Source organism: Anomaloglossus baeobatrachus, chromosome 2 (genome assembly GCF_048569485.1).
Source record: "Anomaloglossus baeobatrachus isolate aAnoBae1 chromosome 2, aAnoBae1.hap1, whole genome shotgun sequence".
NCBI lineage: Eukaryota > Metazoa > Chordata > Amphibia > Anura > Aromobatidae > Anomaloglossus > Anomaloglossus baeobatrachus.
The window spans coordinates 255761861-255778478 of NC_134354.1; the positions used below are offsets into that span (position 1 = coordinate 255761861).

Here is a 16618-nt window from a genome sequence, read left to right on the forward strand (position 1 = left end):
TCAGCTGTGAAAATCAGCTGAGATGTGTGCCGATCGCGGCATGCTGCCGCCGGAGGACCGCGGGCAGTAACATTATGTCATTTAGGACGTAATTTTACGGCCCGCGGTCGTTAAGGGGTTAAATATCGGAACCACATCAGCAATCCTCCAATCCTGAGGCACCCGTGACCCCAACAGTCGATGGCCCGGCGATGAGTAGGTTGATTCCACCTGCCCCGTGGGGCGCTCCATTAGCTACAGTTCTTTGAGTTGTAAGCATCTTGATTATGTTTTGCACCATGGAAAATGAACATGAAGATCTTTGGAGATGTACTTGTAACCTTGAGATTGTTGATATTTTTCAACAATTTTGGCTCCCAAGTCCTCAGACAGGTCTCTTCTCCTTTTTCTGTTCTGCATGCTTGGCACACAAAAACACACAATGCAAGGATTGCATTGGGTCCTGTTCAGATTGCAGATTGCAACACTCCACTTCATAATTTCTCTGGAGTCTGGGATCAACACAGGCAGATTCAAGAGTCGGCCTTCTATGTGTTGATAAATAGGCAGGCTAGCAAGTGCTAATCTTTGCTGGTCTGCTTGCTCCTTTGGCCACATATTTTGAGAAGGCTTATCTCATCTGCTCCCATCCTATTTATGCTAGTTGAAACCTTCCACCCATGCCAGCTATAGTTTATTCTATGTTGGTCTGTCTTGTGGTGTCCCAGACTTAATTGTGAAAGTTGTGCTCATTGCTTGGTGCAGTAGTGGAGTTTACTTCTGTTGTTTTGTAGGTTTCTTCCTGCTCTTGGTTTTCCTCCTGAACCTCTTATTGTCTTTACCTGTGTGTTTGTGGATGTCTTGTGTTACAGAGTTTTCGTTTTCCCTTGTCTGTCTATATCTGTGTTTTTCATCACTCTCTTGTCCTGTCCCTCCCGAGGGGAGGGGAATGAAATCAAGAGTGGTCAGGAGCAGAGACAGGAAGGAGACTCAGGCCTCTACACCGTCAGGAGTATTTCTGAGATTAGGGATAGCATAGGACCCCCTATTTTGAGGGACAGCTTATAGGCCCTGGTTCCCCGCTATCACATAGTCTTCGTGGCAGTAACATAACATGTGTAATTGCAATAATTTTCTGTGACAAATGCTTTGTTTTTTGGAACAATTTCAAGGGTGCCAACACTTTCGACTGTGACTGTATTTGTTTATAGAAAAAGACATGGTTCCATTAAGTTCAACTTGTAATCCTGAAAGATTGGCACAAATTAGTTCAAAATTATCAGCTGTAGATAAGACAACTATTTATTCAAATAAACAAAAGGTCATATTGTTCTTGAAAAAAATCAGGACACAAAAAGCATAATTACACATTAGACTTAGGGGTACTTTGCACACTGCGACATCGCTAGCCGATGATAGCGATGCCGAGCGCGATACTACCCGCCCCCGTCGCACATGTGATATCTTGTGATTGCTGCCATAGCGAACATTATCGCTACGGCAGCTTCACACGCACTTACCTGTCCTGCGATGTCGCTCTGGCCGGCGACCCGACTCCTTCCTAAGGGGGCGGGTCGTGCGGCGTCACAGCGACGTCACACGGCAGGCGGCCAATAGAAGCGGAGGGGTGGAGATGAGTGGGACGTAACATCCCGCCCACCTCCTTCATTCCGCATAGCCGGTGGTGGCAGGTAAGGAGATGTTCCTTGTGGCGCCCCTGACCTGGTCAGGCACCACTGAGTACTGCACCCATGCTGGGGACAGTACAATACAGGTAATCCAGAAGGCTGACAGGGGTGTGGTACACAGGCGCATAGTAATCAGCTCTCACACATGTACCCATGAGAGGACCCCTGGGGATCCCAGGAGGGGGAAAAGCCTTGACCTTCACTGGAATAGTGGAGGGGGCCAAAAGCCTCCATCTCCTCTCAAGGGGTGTGGTAAGAGAGTCTGGTTGCTAGGTGGCGTAGGCAAGAACAGGAGAGGAGGGGCAGTGAGTCAGTTAGAGCAGAACTCCATAGGGCTCAGTGAGGAGCAGACCTGTGGGGCTGTTGCTGTCTAACAGCGCCCGCGCAGTGGCTACTGACGGGGGAGAACGGTCAACTAGGAGTGCTACCCGAAACCCATCTCAGCTAGAGAGAAGAGCACGGAGTGGGAAGTAAGGAGACTGCTAGAGAGCACCAGGCCCAAACGGGCGGCAGATCCCGAAGCGGAGATAGATCCAGCTTTCTTTTGCTAAACCTGCCGGTGTGGGGCTCTCAAAGCCCACGCCACAACACCACAAAAAGCCGCAGCCACGTAGCCACAGTTAGGGCCCATAGCTCACAGGAGGCAAGAAGCTGGAGTGATCTGGCCCAGGCGACAAGCACACGGCGAACGAAGGGGAGAGAGGCTGCAGCATCTTCCCTGGGTGACCCCCATAGGGACTCAAAGTCGGGGTCACCCCAAACCACCAAGGGCTAAGGAAGGCGAGTTGGTAGTCACCCTCATAAAGTCAGCCTGAAGGATACCTGGTTCCCACCTGGTTCATCTCAGCTACGCCCGGGCTACTCACCCTGCCATCAAATGTGAGTAAAGCCCTTGAAAGACAGTTCTGCCTGTGTGAGTCATTCTGCGACTTGTAGTACTACGCATCTACACCGGGCCCTGGGGCTTGCCTCACTCTCAGGAGGCTATTCCAACTAACTGCACACACCATCAGCCCCAGGCGACCCTCAACCTGCAGTGGCGGTCCCTACTGGCCGCAATACTGAGAGTGGCGTCACGACAAGAAGAAGATCTCCTACCTGTGACCAGATCCAGCTGAGTGGAGTCCCTGAAGGTAATGCACCGACACAGCGTTTGCGGGGCTTCACATCCTCACTCCTGCGGTTTCACACACAGCGATGTGTGCTGCCGCAGGAACGAGGAACAACATCGTATCTCCTATTGGTGCGACATTATGAAAATGTCCGACACTACACAGATCACCGATTTACGATGCTTTTGCGATCGTTTATCTACGCATCTAGGCCTTACATGTTGCGACGTCGTTACCGACGTCGGATGTGCGTCACTTTCGATTTGACCCCGACGATATCGCAGTAGCAATGTCGCAACGTGCAAAGTACCCCTTACTCAGACTATGCTGGAAACACCATTTTGTGAAGCAGCAGACCTGAGCTTTGAAGCAATTCTGTACATGCACTGATCCAACAAGGAAGAAGAAGAAAAATACCAGCTCTGGGGTACAAACACTATCAGGGTACAACCAGGGACATCTTTACATGATTTTAAAGGACAAGCTGACAGCTGTACCCATCTGAAGATCTCTGTATAGCCATTGGGAAGGAGGAGGCTAAGAGAACATTTACAAGCATTTAGTAATGAAACAAGGTAAAAAGCGTCATCGTATTATTGGTTATTTCACAGTTCTGGACATAAATAATTAAGGAATAAATTGTTTTCACGTTAAGGCCTCATTTACATGTCCATATTTGGTCAGTATTTTGTCTCATTGTTTGTATGACAAAGCCAGGAGTAGAGGTTATAGAGGAAAAACTATAATTGAAAGATTGACACCTGTTCTGTGTTTTGGAAAAACTCCTAGTTTTGGCATACAAATAATGCTAAAATACTGATCAAAAATACTGATGTGTGAATGAGGCCTAAGGATTAGCAGAAGACATTAGAACATATGTTCAATCTACACGCTGTGTAGATGTAAGTGATACAGTGGAGCATTCAAAAGTCTACTGGGGTAGATGATGGCTGCCGCAGATCGGAGGTGGTGATTTTGTGTCTAATTGCAGTCTGTTAGGCTTGTTTCCTCACAACTGCATGGGAATAGTACTGAAGACAACTTTGGATGCCCAAAGGGGCCTTATTCTTCGGTTCATCAGGAAGATCCGAGGGTGTGAAATCCTAGTCGGCAGAGTGTGAGAGTCAGAGCATCAACTTTTCTACTTGATGTTGTTGAGTCTACACATCTGTGTGAGATATACTGTATAGTTAGTTCTAAAATGGCATTAAATCCTTTCATATAAACTTGGAAAGGAATCCTTTTGAAAATATATTTGGCTTGGAATACTGCATTTTTATGGGTATTTTCATCCGATTTTCATCAGATTAGGTCTTGTTAAATGAGCGATTACACATCTGATGTACGTGGGCTATTCTCTCTGAAACAAGATGGAAACAAATGTCAGTATCATGTAATCTCCATTTTCATGCACATTGTGAAATATTTAAATTTAAACAACACAAAGGAAAAGCCATAGATTTATTGCAATCATAGGTTGATATGTAAATAATGAAAAAATGATAACTTTTACAAAACATCTCGATTTATTCATTACCAAGTATGAACACCACGCACAGAAATATACACACAAGCCTTAATTGCTATCAATGAGGTTATTATCATTAATTATCAAGATTTGCTGATGGCAGATCCCTATCGCTTGTCATTGATGTCTAAAATGTGCTTAAGGCCCCCTTCACACGTCCGTGAAAAACACGCACGTGTGTTACGGGCCGTTTTTCGGGTCCGTGTCCCGTTTTTGTGTCCGTTTTTATGGTCCGTGTGGCACCTGTGTGAATTGCGTATGCTAGCCGTGTTTGTGTGCAGAACGTCCGTGTGTGCGTGTGGAATTAACGTGTATGTGTACGTGTAATGTCCGTGTGTAATGTCCGTGTGTGTGATGCACAATGTCGTTTATAAACGTCGTCTGACAGCAGACAGAGTTGCGCGATGAGAATGAACTCGGGTGAACTTCACCCGACTTCATCCTCATACCGCGGCTCTGTCTGTGTCGAGTACTGATTAGCGGTCACCTGTGAAGGATTCACCGGTGACCGCTAATCCCCCGAGTAACTGAAGTTTCCCCCCCTCTCTCATACTCACCGTTCCTCGATCCCCCGCGCTGCCCTGCACGGCATTCACACTGCTGCGGCGGCTTTTACTATTTTGAAAAAGCCGGCCGCTCATTAAACAATCTCCTATTCCCTGCTTTCCCCGCCCACCGGCGCCTATGATTGGTTGCAGTGAGACACGCCCCCACACTGAGTGACAGGTGTCACACTGCACCCAATCACAGCAGCCGGTGGGCGTGTCTATACTGTGCAGTAAAATAAATAAATAAATAATTAAAAAAAAATGGCGTGCGGTCCCCCCCAATTTTAATGCCAGCCAGATAAAGCCATATGGCTGACGGCTGGTATTCTCAGGATGGGGAGCTCCACGTTATGGGGAGCCCTCCAGCCTAACAATATCAGTCAGCAGCCGCCCAGAATTGCCGCATACATTATATGCGACAGTTCTGGGGCTGTACCCGGCTCTTCCCGATTTACCCTGGTGCGTTGGCAAATCGGGGTAATAAGGAGTTATTGGCAGCCCATAGCTGCCAATAAGTCCTAGATTAATCATGTCAGGCGTCTATGAGACACCCTCCATGATTAATCTGTAAGTTACAGTAAAAAAACACACACACCCGAAAAACCCTTTATTAGAAATAAAAAACACAAACAAATTCCCTCATTACCAATTTATTAACCCCGACAAACCCTCCATGTCCGGCGTAATCCATGGACCTCCAGCGTCGCGTCCAGCTCTGCTGCATGGAGATGACAGGAGCAGCAGAAGACACCGCCGCTCCGGTCACCTCCACGCAGCTAATGAGGTGAGTATAGCGATCAGCTGCTGTCAGTCAGGTAACTCGCGGCCACCGCTGGATCCAGCGGTGGCCGCGGGTAACCTCAGTGACAGCAGCTGATCGCTATACTCACCTCATTAGCTGCGTGGAGGTGACCGGAGCGGCGGTGTCTTCTGCTGCTCCTGTCATCTCCATGCAGCAGAGCTGGACGCGACGCTGGAGGTCCGTGGATTACGCCGGACATGGAGGGTTTGTCGGGGTTAATAAATTGGTAATGAGGGAATTTGTTTGTGTTTTTTATTTCTAATAAAGGGTTTTTCGGGTGTGTGTGTTTTTTTACTGTAACTTACAGATTAATCATGGAGGGTGTCTCATAGACGCCTGACATGATTAATCTAGGACTTATTGGCAGCTATGGGCTGCCAATAACTCCTTATTACCCCGATTTGCCAACGCACCAGGGTAAATCGGGAAGAGCCGGGTACAGCCCCAGAACTGTTGCATATAATGTATGCGGCAATTCTGGGCGGCTGCTGACTGATATTTTTAGGCTGGGGGGCTCCCCATAACGTGGAGCTCCCCATCCTGAGAATACCAGCCTTCAGCTGTATGGCTTTATCTGGCTGGCATTAAAATTGGGGGGGACCGCACGCCATTTTTTTTTAATTATTTATTTATTTATTTTACTGCACAGTATAGACACGCCCACCGGCTGCTGTGATTGGGTGCAGTGTGACACCTGTCACTCAGCGTGGGGGCGTGTCTCACTGTAACCAATCATAGGCGCCGGTGGGCGGGGAAAGCAGGGAATAGGAGATTGTTTAATGAGCGGCCGGCTTTTTCAAAATAGTAAAAGCCGCCGCAGCAGTGTGAATGCCGTGCAGAGCCGTGCCGGAGATCGAGGAACGGTAAGTATGAGAGAGGGGGGGAAACTGACCGACAGACTGTGAGAGAGGGACAGACAGACAGAGAGACCGACAGAGAGACAGAGAGACTGACCGACGGACTCAGGGAGATTGACCGACATACACAGAAATAGAAAGAATAGCCGACATCACTAGAAATAAAAACACCAAACGGACACGGACTATAGGTAGATGCATACGTGTTTACTAACGTGTGTGCACATACCCATAGACTTTCATTGTGTCCACGTGTGCGTGCTCCGTGCAGATAACGGACATGCATCCGTGCCAAACGCAAACACATACGGATCACGGACACGCACACACGGACATAATGAAATAACGGACGTGTGACCACAATCATAGATTAACATTGGTGCACGTTTGGCCGTGTCTCCGGTATATACGGAAACGGACCAAACACGCACGTGTATCACGGACGTGTGAAGGGGGCCTAAAGGAAATCTGCCATCAGGTTTTTGCCACTTCATCTGAGAGCAGCAGGATGTAAGCAATGAGATTCTGAATCCAACCATGTATCACTTCGATTGCTGTCTGCAGCTGTTTTGACACAATCTCAATTTTTAGGTTTAGTCATGTAGATGACTCCAGAGAGCTATCTCTGCCCCCACTTGGCTCTCAATAGAGATTGTACATTGACAGTGATATGTCAATCACAGCGTTTTCAGGCTTCTCTGCATGTGGGTTTCTAGTTCTGTAATGATAAGGGTCCTGCTGCTTAAACAAACATAACAAAAAAATAAAGTGTCAGACTGTGACAAAAGAGGCATACCTGAACTGTCTGTGTTACCCTTGGAGCATGCTGGCTTCAGCTTAGATAGCAAAAACCTGCTGACAGATTCCCTTGAATGGGAGACAAGCCTGAAGACCCTGCAGGCCATGGACAAGCACATATAGGCCACAAAAGCTGGTTACAGTAATTTGAGCAACATGTAGCTTGGCATTATCATGTTGAAAAATGGATCCTGGAACACTTTGAAGAAATGGCCATACTACAGGTTCTACAACCAAGTCAATGAAATAACAAGCTATTAGTTAGCGTACCTGGAATGAAGACATAGAGGGGTTTGGCTACAGTACATTATCGCACCCCATGCTATAATCCCTGGAGCTATGTGGTGTTCTCTCATGAATGCTTCTTTATAGTATTGCCCACATACTGTATGTGGTCTCCAGAAAATCTCTGCCTATCATTGTGTTCAATGCAAAAGTGGGGCTCATCGCTAAAAAAGATAGACATCAATTCCAGTCTTGATTGCACCATTCCAGCTTCCAGTCTTCATCTGGAGATATCTCCAAGGTTTATGAATAGGCCTTCCTAAGGGAACATCACACCAGCCCTACTCACAGGATGATTGTGTGAGGTGACATAATGAGTGGTAGCCAGAACTTTCTAGTCTGCATTTCATGTACACCAGTAGCATGACATTACATGGAATTGGTGGTCAAACCAATGGTACGGCCATTTCTCCAAAGTATTTCATGAGCCATCTTTCAACCCAACATTATGCCACATGTTGCTGATGCTACTGTGAGCAGCCTATTTGTCCTAAATGTGTTACCATGACTTGCACCATCTCTGAACTTGTCTCCCATCAAGCACACCTGGGTTATCATTGGTTGGCAATAGCTAAGGGAGCTGCTAGCAGTGGATCTTAATGATTTGCATGAAGTGCATTCAACATGGTAGAACATTCCTCAGAAAACCAATAAAGGGAATCTGTTAGTAGGATCAGCCCCCCTAAGTTGTCTATATGGGAAGTTGAATAAAATGATACCTTAATATCTGCAATCCGATGTCTTAATCCAGATTAATACACATTTTTCTTTATATGTAAATTAACTGTTAAGATCTATGTGATGGACATAAATCTCACTGAGAATCTGCCTCCAGAGTTTATTTTAAATGAAAGAAAGCACTACCAGTGTGAGACACGTAATGACTGACAGTCTGCTCTCCTAATCTATATGTCCAACTCTGTTAATGATCCCTTTAATTTTAAATAAGCTTTGGAGGTAGACTCTCACACATCTCAGTGTCCGGCCCATAGTTATTAATAGTTCATTTACATATTAAGAAAAATGTTGTAGCACCTCCGTCTCTGTACCACCCTGCATCTCCCCCAGTAGGTATGCTGACTCACCGCTGCACTAGACTGCATACTCTATCGCACACCATGGCTGTCCATGTGCTTCTCTGCCTTCTCCAGGGGCATGTGGACGACGCATAGGTCTCCTGGGAATGCACTTAGGGTGAGTGCGCACCTGCCCTGCTCTTAAAGGGCTGACATGCCATTTCCCGGAAGTGCCCCTCAGCCTATGGCTCGAGGCACTAGGTACTTAAGGTATCTTCCTACTAAGGGTGGTGCCTGAACAACGCCTTTGGTTAGTCAGTTTACCTGTCTACTTGCTAGTTGTCAGGTCCTGTGCTCCTGTCCCGTTACCCATACTTATGTCTGCCTTCCCATACATATCTGACCCTGTTGTGCCCACCGTACCTGTCTGCTCCAGCTAGTTTGTCTGTCTCAGCCATCCCAGCTGCACCCGTCTTCACCAAAGACTGTACCTGACTGCACTTGTGTCCTTACCTGCCCTGGGGTACAGCTGACACAGTCCCGGACACTGTCCTGGGAGTGGCACCTGGCCTATACCTCGGTGGTCGCTTAGTCAAGCCCCTCCCATGTCAGGGTGGGTCCACTTCTTCTACTGCTTGCCTCAACATCGGTGAATGTTACAAATATGGATTTCTTTGGAATAAGAGATTGGATCACAGATATCAAGGTATCATATTTCTATCCCCTACATGCCCATTTAGACGGCTTGGACAGATTCCCTTTAATAAAATCATTGCTAGCATGTCAAGGCATGTTAGTGCATGTATTTCTGGGTGTTGTGCTCATTTCAATACTGAATACCTCAAGATTTTTTTTAAATTTTGATTCTATTTTTTATCATTTTCATATCACTAACATGTCAATCAATCCAGTTATTTTAATTTTTCCCCAAATTTGCCTTCTTGATGCTTTCAATTTTGAGCAATTTAAATACAAATACAAAGCAAACTCACCTGAAAACGTTTTATAATAGCTGAAAAATACAACACACAGAACCATGCATAAAAATAATATCCAGCGTAGAATATCCCAGGCTCTGTAGTGCTCACGTCTGCAAATAGGCAAAGTAATTGATCACATTGGTAGCAATTCTTATCATATGCCTTGGTAAAATCACACATTGCATTTGAAATGATATGTAAATAGTATTACAATGCTTCCCGACCGCCTTACAGAAAGTGTAGCTACTCCCAGTAGTTCATTTTCTCCCTGTAACCACCCTTTCTATAAGGGAGTTTCGCTACATTAAAACAGTTTATCTGCAGAATAACCCTAAATTTGGAAAATAGCATTTTCCAAGGTCCCAGGTTCTCTTTAAATATTTGTAATTGAATATATCACTGGGCATTAATTAGTATGAAGCTCAGCCCCAAAAAAGTGGACCAAATTTCCAAATAATTTGAAACCTTGCCCAGATAAAAAGGAAACATAATGGGAACCTTCAAGATTAAAATAAACAAATAAAACAATAAAAAAACCAACACATTTTAGCAACACTATTTTTTAGTAGCAATGACAATCCAGTGCCCAGATTAAGTCATCTAGACAAGGGCTAATTATCCTTATATTATATAGTAGTTCCCTGTAATTGACACTTGTTACGTCACTTACAGTATGTATTCTACACTGTCTGCAGTATTATTAGGCAAATGAGTATTTTCATAACATGATACTTTTTATACATGTTGTCCAACTCCAAGCTGTATAGACTTGAGAGCAAACTACCAATTAAGTAAATCAGGTGATGTGCATCTCTGTAATGAGGAGGGGTGTGGTGTGATGACATCAACACCCTATATAAGGTGTGCTTAATTAATAGGCAACTTCCTTTCCTTTGGCAAAATGGGTCAGAAGAGAAATTTGACGGGCTCTGAAAAGTCCAAAATTGTGAGATGAATTGCAGAGGGATGCAGCAGTGTTGGCATTGCCAAACTTTTGAAGCGTGATCACCGAACAATCAAGCATTTCATGGCAAATAGCCAACAGGGTCGCAAGAAACGTGTTGAACTAAAAAGGCGCAAAATAACTGCCCATGAATTGAGGAGAATCAAGCGTGAAGCTGCCAAGATTCCATTTGCCACCAGTTTGGCCATATTTCAGAGCTGCAACGTTATTGGAGTATCAAAAAGCACAAGGTGTGCCATACTCAGGGACATGGCCAAGGTAAGGAAGGCTGAAAAATGACCACCTTTGAACAAGAAACATAAGATAAAACGTTGAGACTGGACTGGGCCAAGAAATATCTTAAGACTGATTTTTCAAAGGTTTTATGAACTGATGAAATGAAAGTGATTCTTGATGGGCCAGATGGATGGGCTAGAGGCTGGATCAGTAAAGGGCAGAGAGCTCCACTCCGACTCAGACGCCAGCAAGGTGGAGGTGGGGTACTGGTATGGGCTGGTATCATCAAAGATGAACTTGTGGGACCTTTTCGGGTTGAGGATGGAGTGAACCTCAACTCCCAGACCTACTGCCAGTTTCTGGAAGACAACTTCTTCAAGCAGTGCTACAGGAAGTTGGTATCGTTCAAGAAAAACATGATTTTCATGCAGAACAATGCTTCATCGCATGCATCAAACTACTACACAGCGTGGCTGGCCAGTAAAGGTCTAAAAGATGAAGAAATAATGACATGGCCCCCATGTTCACCTGATCTGAACCCCATATAGAACCTGTGTTCCCTCATAAAATGTGAGATCTACAGGGAGGGAAAACAGTACACCTCTCGGAACAGTGTCTGGGAGGCTATGGTGGCTGCTGCACGCAATGTTGATCGTAAACAGTTCAAGCAACTGACAGAATCTATGGATTGTAGGCTGTTGAGTGTCATCATAAAGAAAGATGGCTATATTCGTCACAAATTTTTTGGGGTTTTGTTTTTGCATGTCAGAAATGTTTATTTCTAAATTTTGTGCAGTTATATTGGTTTACCTGATGAAAATAAACAAGTGAGATGGGAAATATTTGTTTTTTATTAAGTTGCCAAATAATTCTGCACAGTAATAGTTACCTGCAAAAACAGATATCCTCCTAAGATAGCCAAATCGAAGAAAAAAAAAAAAAAACACTCCAACTTCCAAAAATATTAAGCTTTGATATTTATGAGTCTTTTGGGTTGATTGAGAACATCAATTGGGTTGATCAATAATAAAAAAAATCCTCTAAAATACAACTTGCCTAATAATTCTGCACACGGTGTAATAACTACAACTCTATTGTTATAATTGGATTGTATTTGGATGAAACATTCTTCCATATTCTTCCATATTTATCTCTCTTAGGCCGATGTCACACTTGCCATGGCCTGCAGCTCTCCAGACAGGAGCATACAGCTTCATAGAAATATATTAAGCTGAATGCTCCTGTCCACAGAGCGACAGGTCGTGCCGGGTGATGAGACTCGATTCTTGCCCGAGTCACGCACAAGTGTGACACCGGCCTTTCTTCCATGAGTTTGTTCTTCCTTGCTGCCGTGCATGGGCATTATCTCCTCCTTACCTCAGACTTTACACTGCTCCTTTTCGTTACCCATTTTATAACACCAATGTTACCCAAAGTCACTGTAGTGAAAATTTAGTGGCTGTTTTAATACTTGTGCTTATTTACAGTATTTTCAGTGCAACAGTTTCACTTTAAACACAGTTATGTAATATCTGTCCATTGCACAGGTGCAGTGTGTTTGTACATGTTCACACCATCATCACATGTTGAAAGTATGTAATAGCGTGTTGTTTACCATAGATAAATTTGACATGTTTACTTGGCACATGACCACAAGTATGCAAATCCCATACACAACCACTAGCTTGCTCTGGGATTAGCAGAGCCTTAAAGGGGTTGTCCCACCCATGAACAAAGTACATTTTAATCAATAGAATTTAGAATAATAATTTCCACAATTGGATGGTTTTTTTTTTTTTTAAAAAAGAGAGATAATCTCCTGGCAAAACCTCACTGAAATAACGTATTTTTGATGCGGTTGTGGTTCTTTTTTCTGCCAGGAGATTCAGATTTGGTGCAGAAATGTCTGGAACCAAATACTCAATGTGTCCACATTGCCTAATCCGATAATCCGGCATTGAGTTCAATGACTTCACCTGAGATGAGGTCACTGAGTCAAAGAGTTACCTCGGGTCAGTTCACTTGAGTTCCCAGCTGGGGTACCATGGGAAACTCCAGCTGGGACTTCCGGTGATCTCACTGAGGTCACTTCTCTGACAGCTACGGCTTAGTCAGTGTGTACCTGACGCTACAGTGCTTGATCACGTTTACTAATGTGACAGCCCAATGGGACCTAAGACATAGCAGAGCTTGGATTGTTGTGAGACATCATGGTGTGGATCATGTCGGAGCTACAGTGGTGTTTTGTGGGTTCAAAATGGAAGAAAGTGTCATATGAAGTTTTTCACAAACTTTTTTGTCATGGCAGCATTGAACTTTGTTCAGATTGTGGATTCTGACACTCCACCCGATGGTTTCTCTGATGTATGGGATCAACACAGACAGGCTCGGGCATCGACCTGCTATGTGCTGATTCATAGGCAGACTAGGAAAAGTTAATCTCTGCTAGACGGCTTGCTCCTTTAATCACATGTTGTGGGGAGACATATCATATCTGCTCCCCTCCTATTTATATTGTTGGAATTCTTCTACCCATGTCAGCTATAGTTTATTCTGTGTGGTCTGTAAATGTGGTGTCCCAGACTCTCTGGGGAAAGTTGTGCTTTGTTGTGCTTTTTGCTTGATGCGGTTGTGGAGTTTACCCTTATTGTTTTGTACTTCCTTGCTGCTCTTGTTTTCCTCCTGAATCTCTTATTGTATTTTTCTGTGTGTGCATGCTGTGTGGCAGAGTTTTGTTTTTTCACTTGTCTGCCTTTATTTGTGGTTTCAACACACTCCTGTCCCATCCCTCCCTGGGAGGAGGGGGAGGGGGAATTAGATCAGGACTGGTCAGGAGCAGGGCCAGGAAGGAGACTCAGGCCTCTTCACTATTTGGAGTATCCCTGACATTTGGAATAGCCTAGGGTTCTCTAGCTTCAGGGACAGCTTAGGAGCCTTGGTTCCCCTCTATCCCAAAGTCATCGTGATAGAAAGAGGGTGTTTGTTTTGTTTTTTTTGTTTTATTATATATATATATATATATATATAGTATGTTTCTCGGTGTTTCATGTTTACGTCTTTTTACTTACACGATTATTAATGGGGGGGGTCATTGACCCCTACCCATTTCTAGCCTAGGGTTTGATGACAGCTGTGATTTTTTGACAAATCACAGCTGTTATTAACCCCTTATATTACTCCAATTGCAACCACATCAGGGCAATCAGGATGAGCCAAGAAAGGGCCAGGATTGGCGCATCTAATGGATGTGCCAATTCTGGAGCGGCTGTGGGCTGCTATTTTTAGTCTGGGGAGGGCCCAATAATCATGGGCCTCTCCAGCCTGAGAATACAAGCCCCCAGCTGTCCGCCTTATCTTGTCTGGGTATCGAGTTATCACTCTTGGAAAGAGAGAGAAAAAAAAAAGTGTAATATATGGGCAATGCCCCATGATGTAAATATACTATGCTTTTTTGTATTTACTGTTGTATATTATAAATGCACATGTGGCTATTTAAGAATGTTAGATGAGATTACCCTTAGGATGTAGCAAAGCCAGGGAGCGCTAGGATTGTTCAACAGGTTACAAAAAGTTGCATCTAGCGGTCAGGTTAGCAGGCAGTAGAGCGAGTGTAAAAGAGGTGTTAGATAGAATAGGGTTAAAGTAGTTAAAGGAGGAGTGACAGATGGTAGGGAGAATGGTTAGGAAAGGGTGCTCCAGAGGGAGTTGATCAAGAAGTAGATTCAAAGTGAGAAGACATGACTTCGGAATAAGGGCCAGTCAAGGAACCCTGAGGGAACCTCTGGAGGTCTGGAGCCTCCGGGTCACCTTAGCGGGCTTAGAGAGTCGCCTGGCTAGCAGACTCTCGGAAGAGTTGTCCAGAAGCGGCCAAAGGGGTGCGGCATTAGTGGAAGAAGGTGCGGACCCCAGAGTATTGAGGACACAGTCCAAGATAGCGGGGGACAGCATGAAGAGTAGTACCCACAGAGGAAGGAAGAAAGACTATATCTGTCATAACGGTGTGAAGAATAAAAGTAAGCAATACTAGGTGGCTAAGTGAACTCTGGTGTCACGTATTTTACTACATCAAGAACCCGCAGCAGGGGTAACGGACACCAGTGTGAAGGAGCAAGTAAGTGTCGTGCACTCTGCCCAAAGTCAGTTCCGGAGACAGGATCTCCTGAAGTTTTGTCTTCTAGCCCCATATAGTAATAATGTGCCTAATTCTGGATCCAATATAGTAATATTGTCTTCCATTTCGGACACAATGTAGTAGCAACCTCCCCCATTCTGGACCCACACAGTAATACTTAAAGTATTAAAAAAAGTGTGAAAATGAAATATTCATACATTACTAAGGTTTTGCCTTATAGCCCCATACAGCAATAATATCCCTCATCCTGGCCCACATATAGTAAAAATGTCCCTATTCTAGTCCTTATATAGTAGGAAATTCCCATATTCAGACACCCACATAGTAATGTCCCCGATTCTGGTCCCCATAGAATATAATCTCCTCCTTTTTGATCCCAATATAGTAATACTGTCAAACATTGTAGCTCCTATTGTTCCCTTCTTGCTCCTATACAGCAATAATTTTGGCCCCCAAATAGTAATAATTTCCCTATTATCGCTCCCATACAGAATACTATCCCCCAGTCTGGTACTAATCACGTAGCAATTTAAGAATGAAAATAAAAATGATTCCTCTCTAGTGATGAGCGAGTACTAAAAAGCTCGGGTGCTCGAAGCTCGGGCCGAGCCTCCCAAGATACTCGTGTACTCGGCCCGAGCAACGAGCCCAATGTTATCCTATGGGAGACCCGAGTATTTTTGTGAAATGACCTCCCGGCAGCATGGAGAAACCCTAAAAATGTCACAAAAGTCTCAGAAGAGTGCTCAAATGACATGGCAACAGCATGGGGAAGACCCCTTGAAGCATTTATCACTCAAAAGTCACAGCTGTGAACAATTTTGTCCGCGTTTTACGCCATTTTTACGGACTCACCAGAAAACCTTCCAAAATGACCCCAAAATGATTTTTCATGGCGGAAATGTTAAGGGCACATACCCAATAGTGAGATAGATCTGGTGTATGTTACTTTTTGAGATCAATACATGAAAGATTTTACGTGAAAACATTGTGTGGCACTCCGATGTCCCTGAGAAGAGACGTACATGAAGGCCTCTTGAGTCTAATGTGCCCATTTTGAGGAAGTGAGTCTTTGTAGTATTTTCCTTTGCCAGGGCAGTCCTAAATTGTGAGGTTCACCAATGCCCCTGCATACAGACGTGCATGAGGGCCTCAAAACATTAAGTGTCCATTGTCAGGAAGTGGGTGTATTATAGTATAGCCCTTAGGCAGGGCAGCCAAAAATTGGGAGGCTCCACATTGTCCCTGGGTAGAGACGTGCATGATGGCCTTTAAACCTGAAGTGCCCATTGTAAGGAAGTGGGTCTATTTCAGTATAGCCCTTTGCCAGGGCAGCCAAAAATTGGGAGGCTCCACATTGTCCCTGGGTAGAGACGTGCATGAGGGCCTCAAAACATTAAGTGTCCATTTTAAGGAAGTGGGTGTATTTCAGTATAGCCCTTAGGCAGGGCAGCCAAAAATTGGGAGGCTCCACATTGTCCCTGGATAGAGACGTGCATGATGGCCTTTAAACCTGAAGTGCCCATTGTAAGGAAGTGGGTCTATTTCAGTATAGCCCTTTGCCAGGGCAGCCAAAAATTGGGAGGCTCCACATTGTCCCTGGGTAGAGACGTGCATGAGGGCCTCAAAACATTAAGTGTCCATTGTCAGGAAGTGGGTGTATTATAGTATAGCCCTTAGGCAGGGCAGCCAAAAATTGGGAGGCTCCACATT

General features: G+C 44.7%; 1 protein-coding gene across 1 annotated transcript in view; it reads right to left on the reverse strand.

The window, feature by feature from the left end:
* Nucleotides 1-2611: 2611 nt before the first annotated feature.
* The window catches only part of LOC142289798 (uncharacterized), an 89832-nt gene continuing 75825 nt past the window's right edge, over nt 2612-16618 (reverse strand). The window contains exons 6-7 of the mRNA XM_075333729.1: nt 9606-9703; nt 2612-4139 (exon numbers count right to left, since the gene is read on the reverse strand). Coding sequence (XP_075189844.1) covers nt 4087-4139; nt 9606-9703 — 151 coding nt within the window. The 3' untranslated portion in view covers nt 2612-4086. The remainder of the gene's footprint in view (nt 4140-9605; nt 9704-16618) is intronic.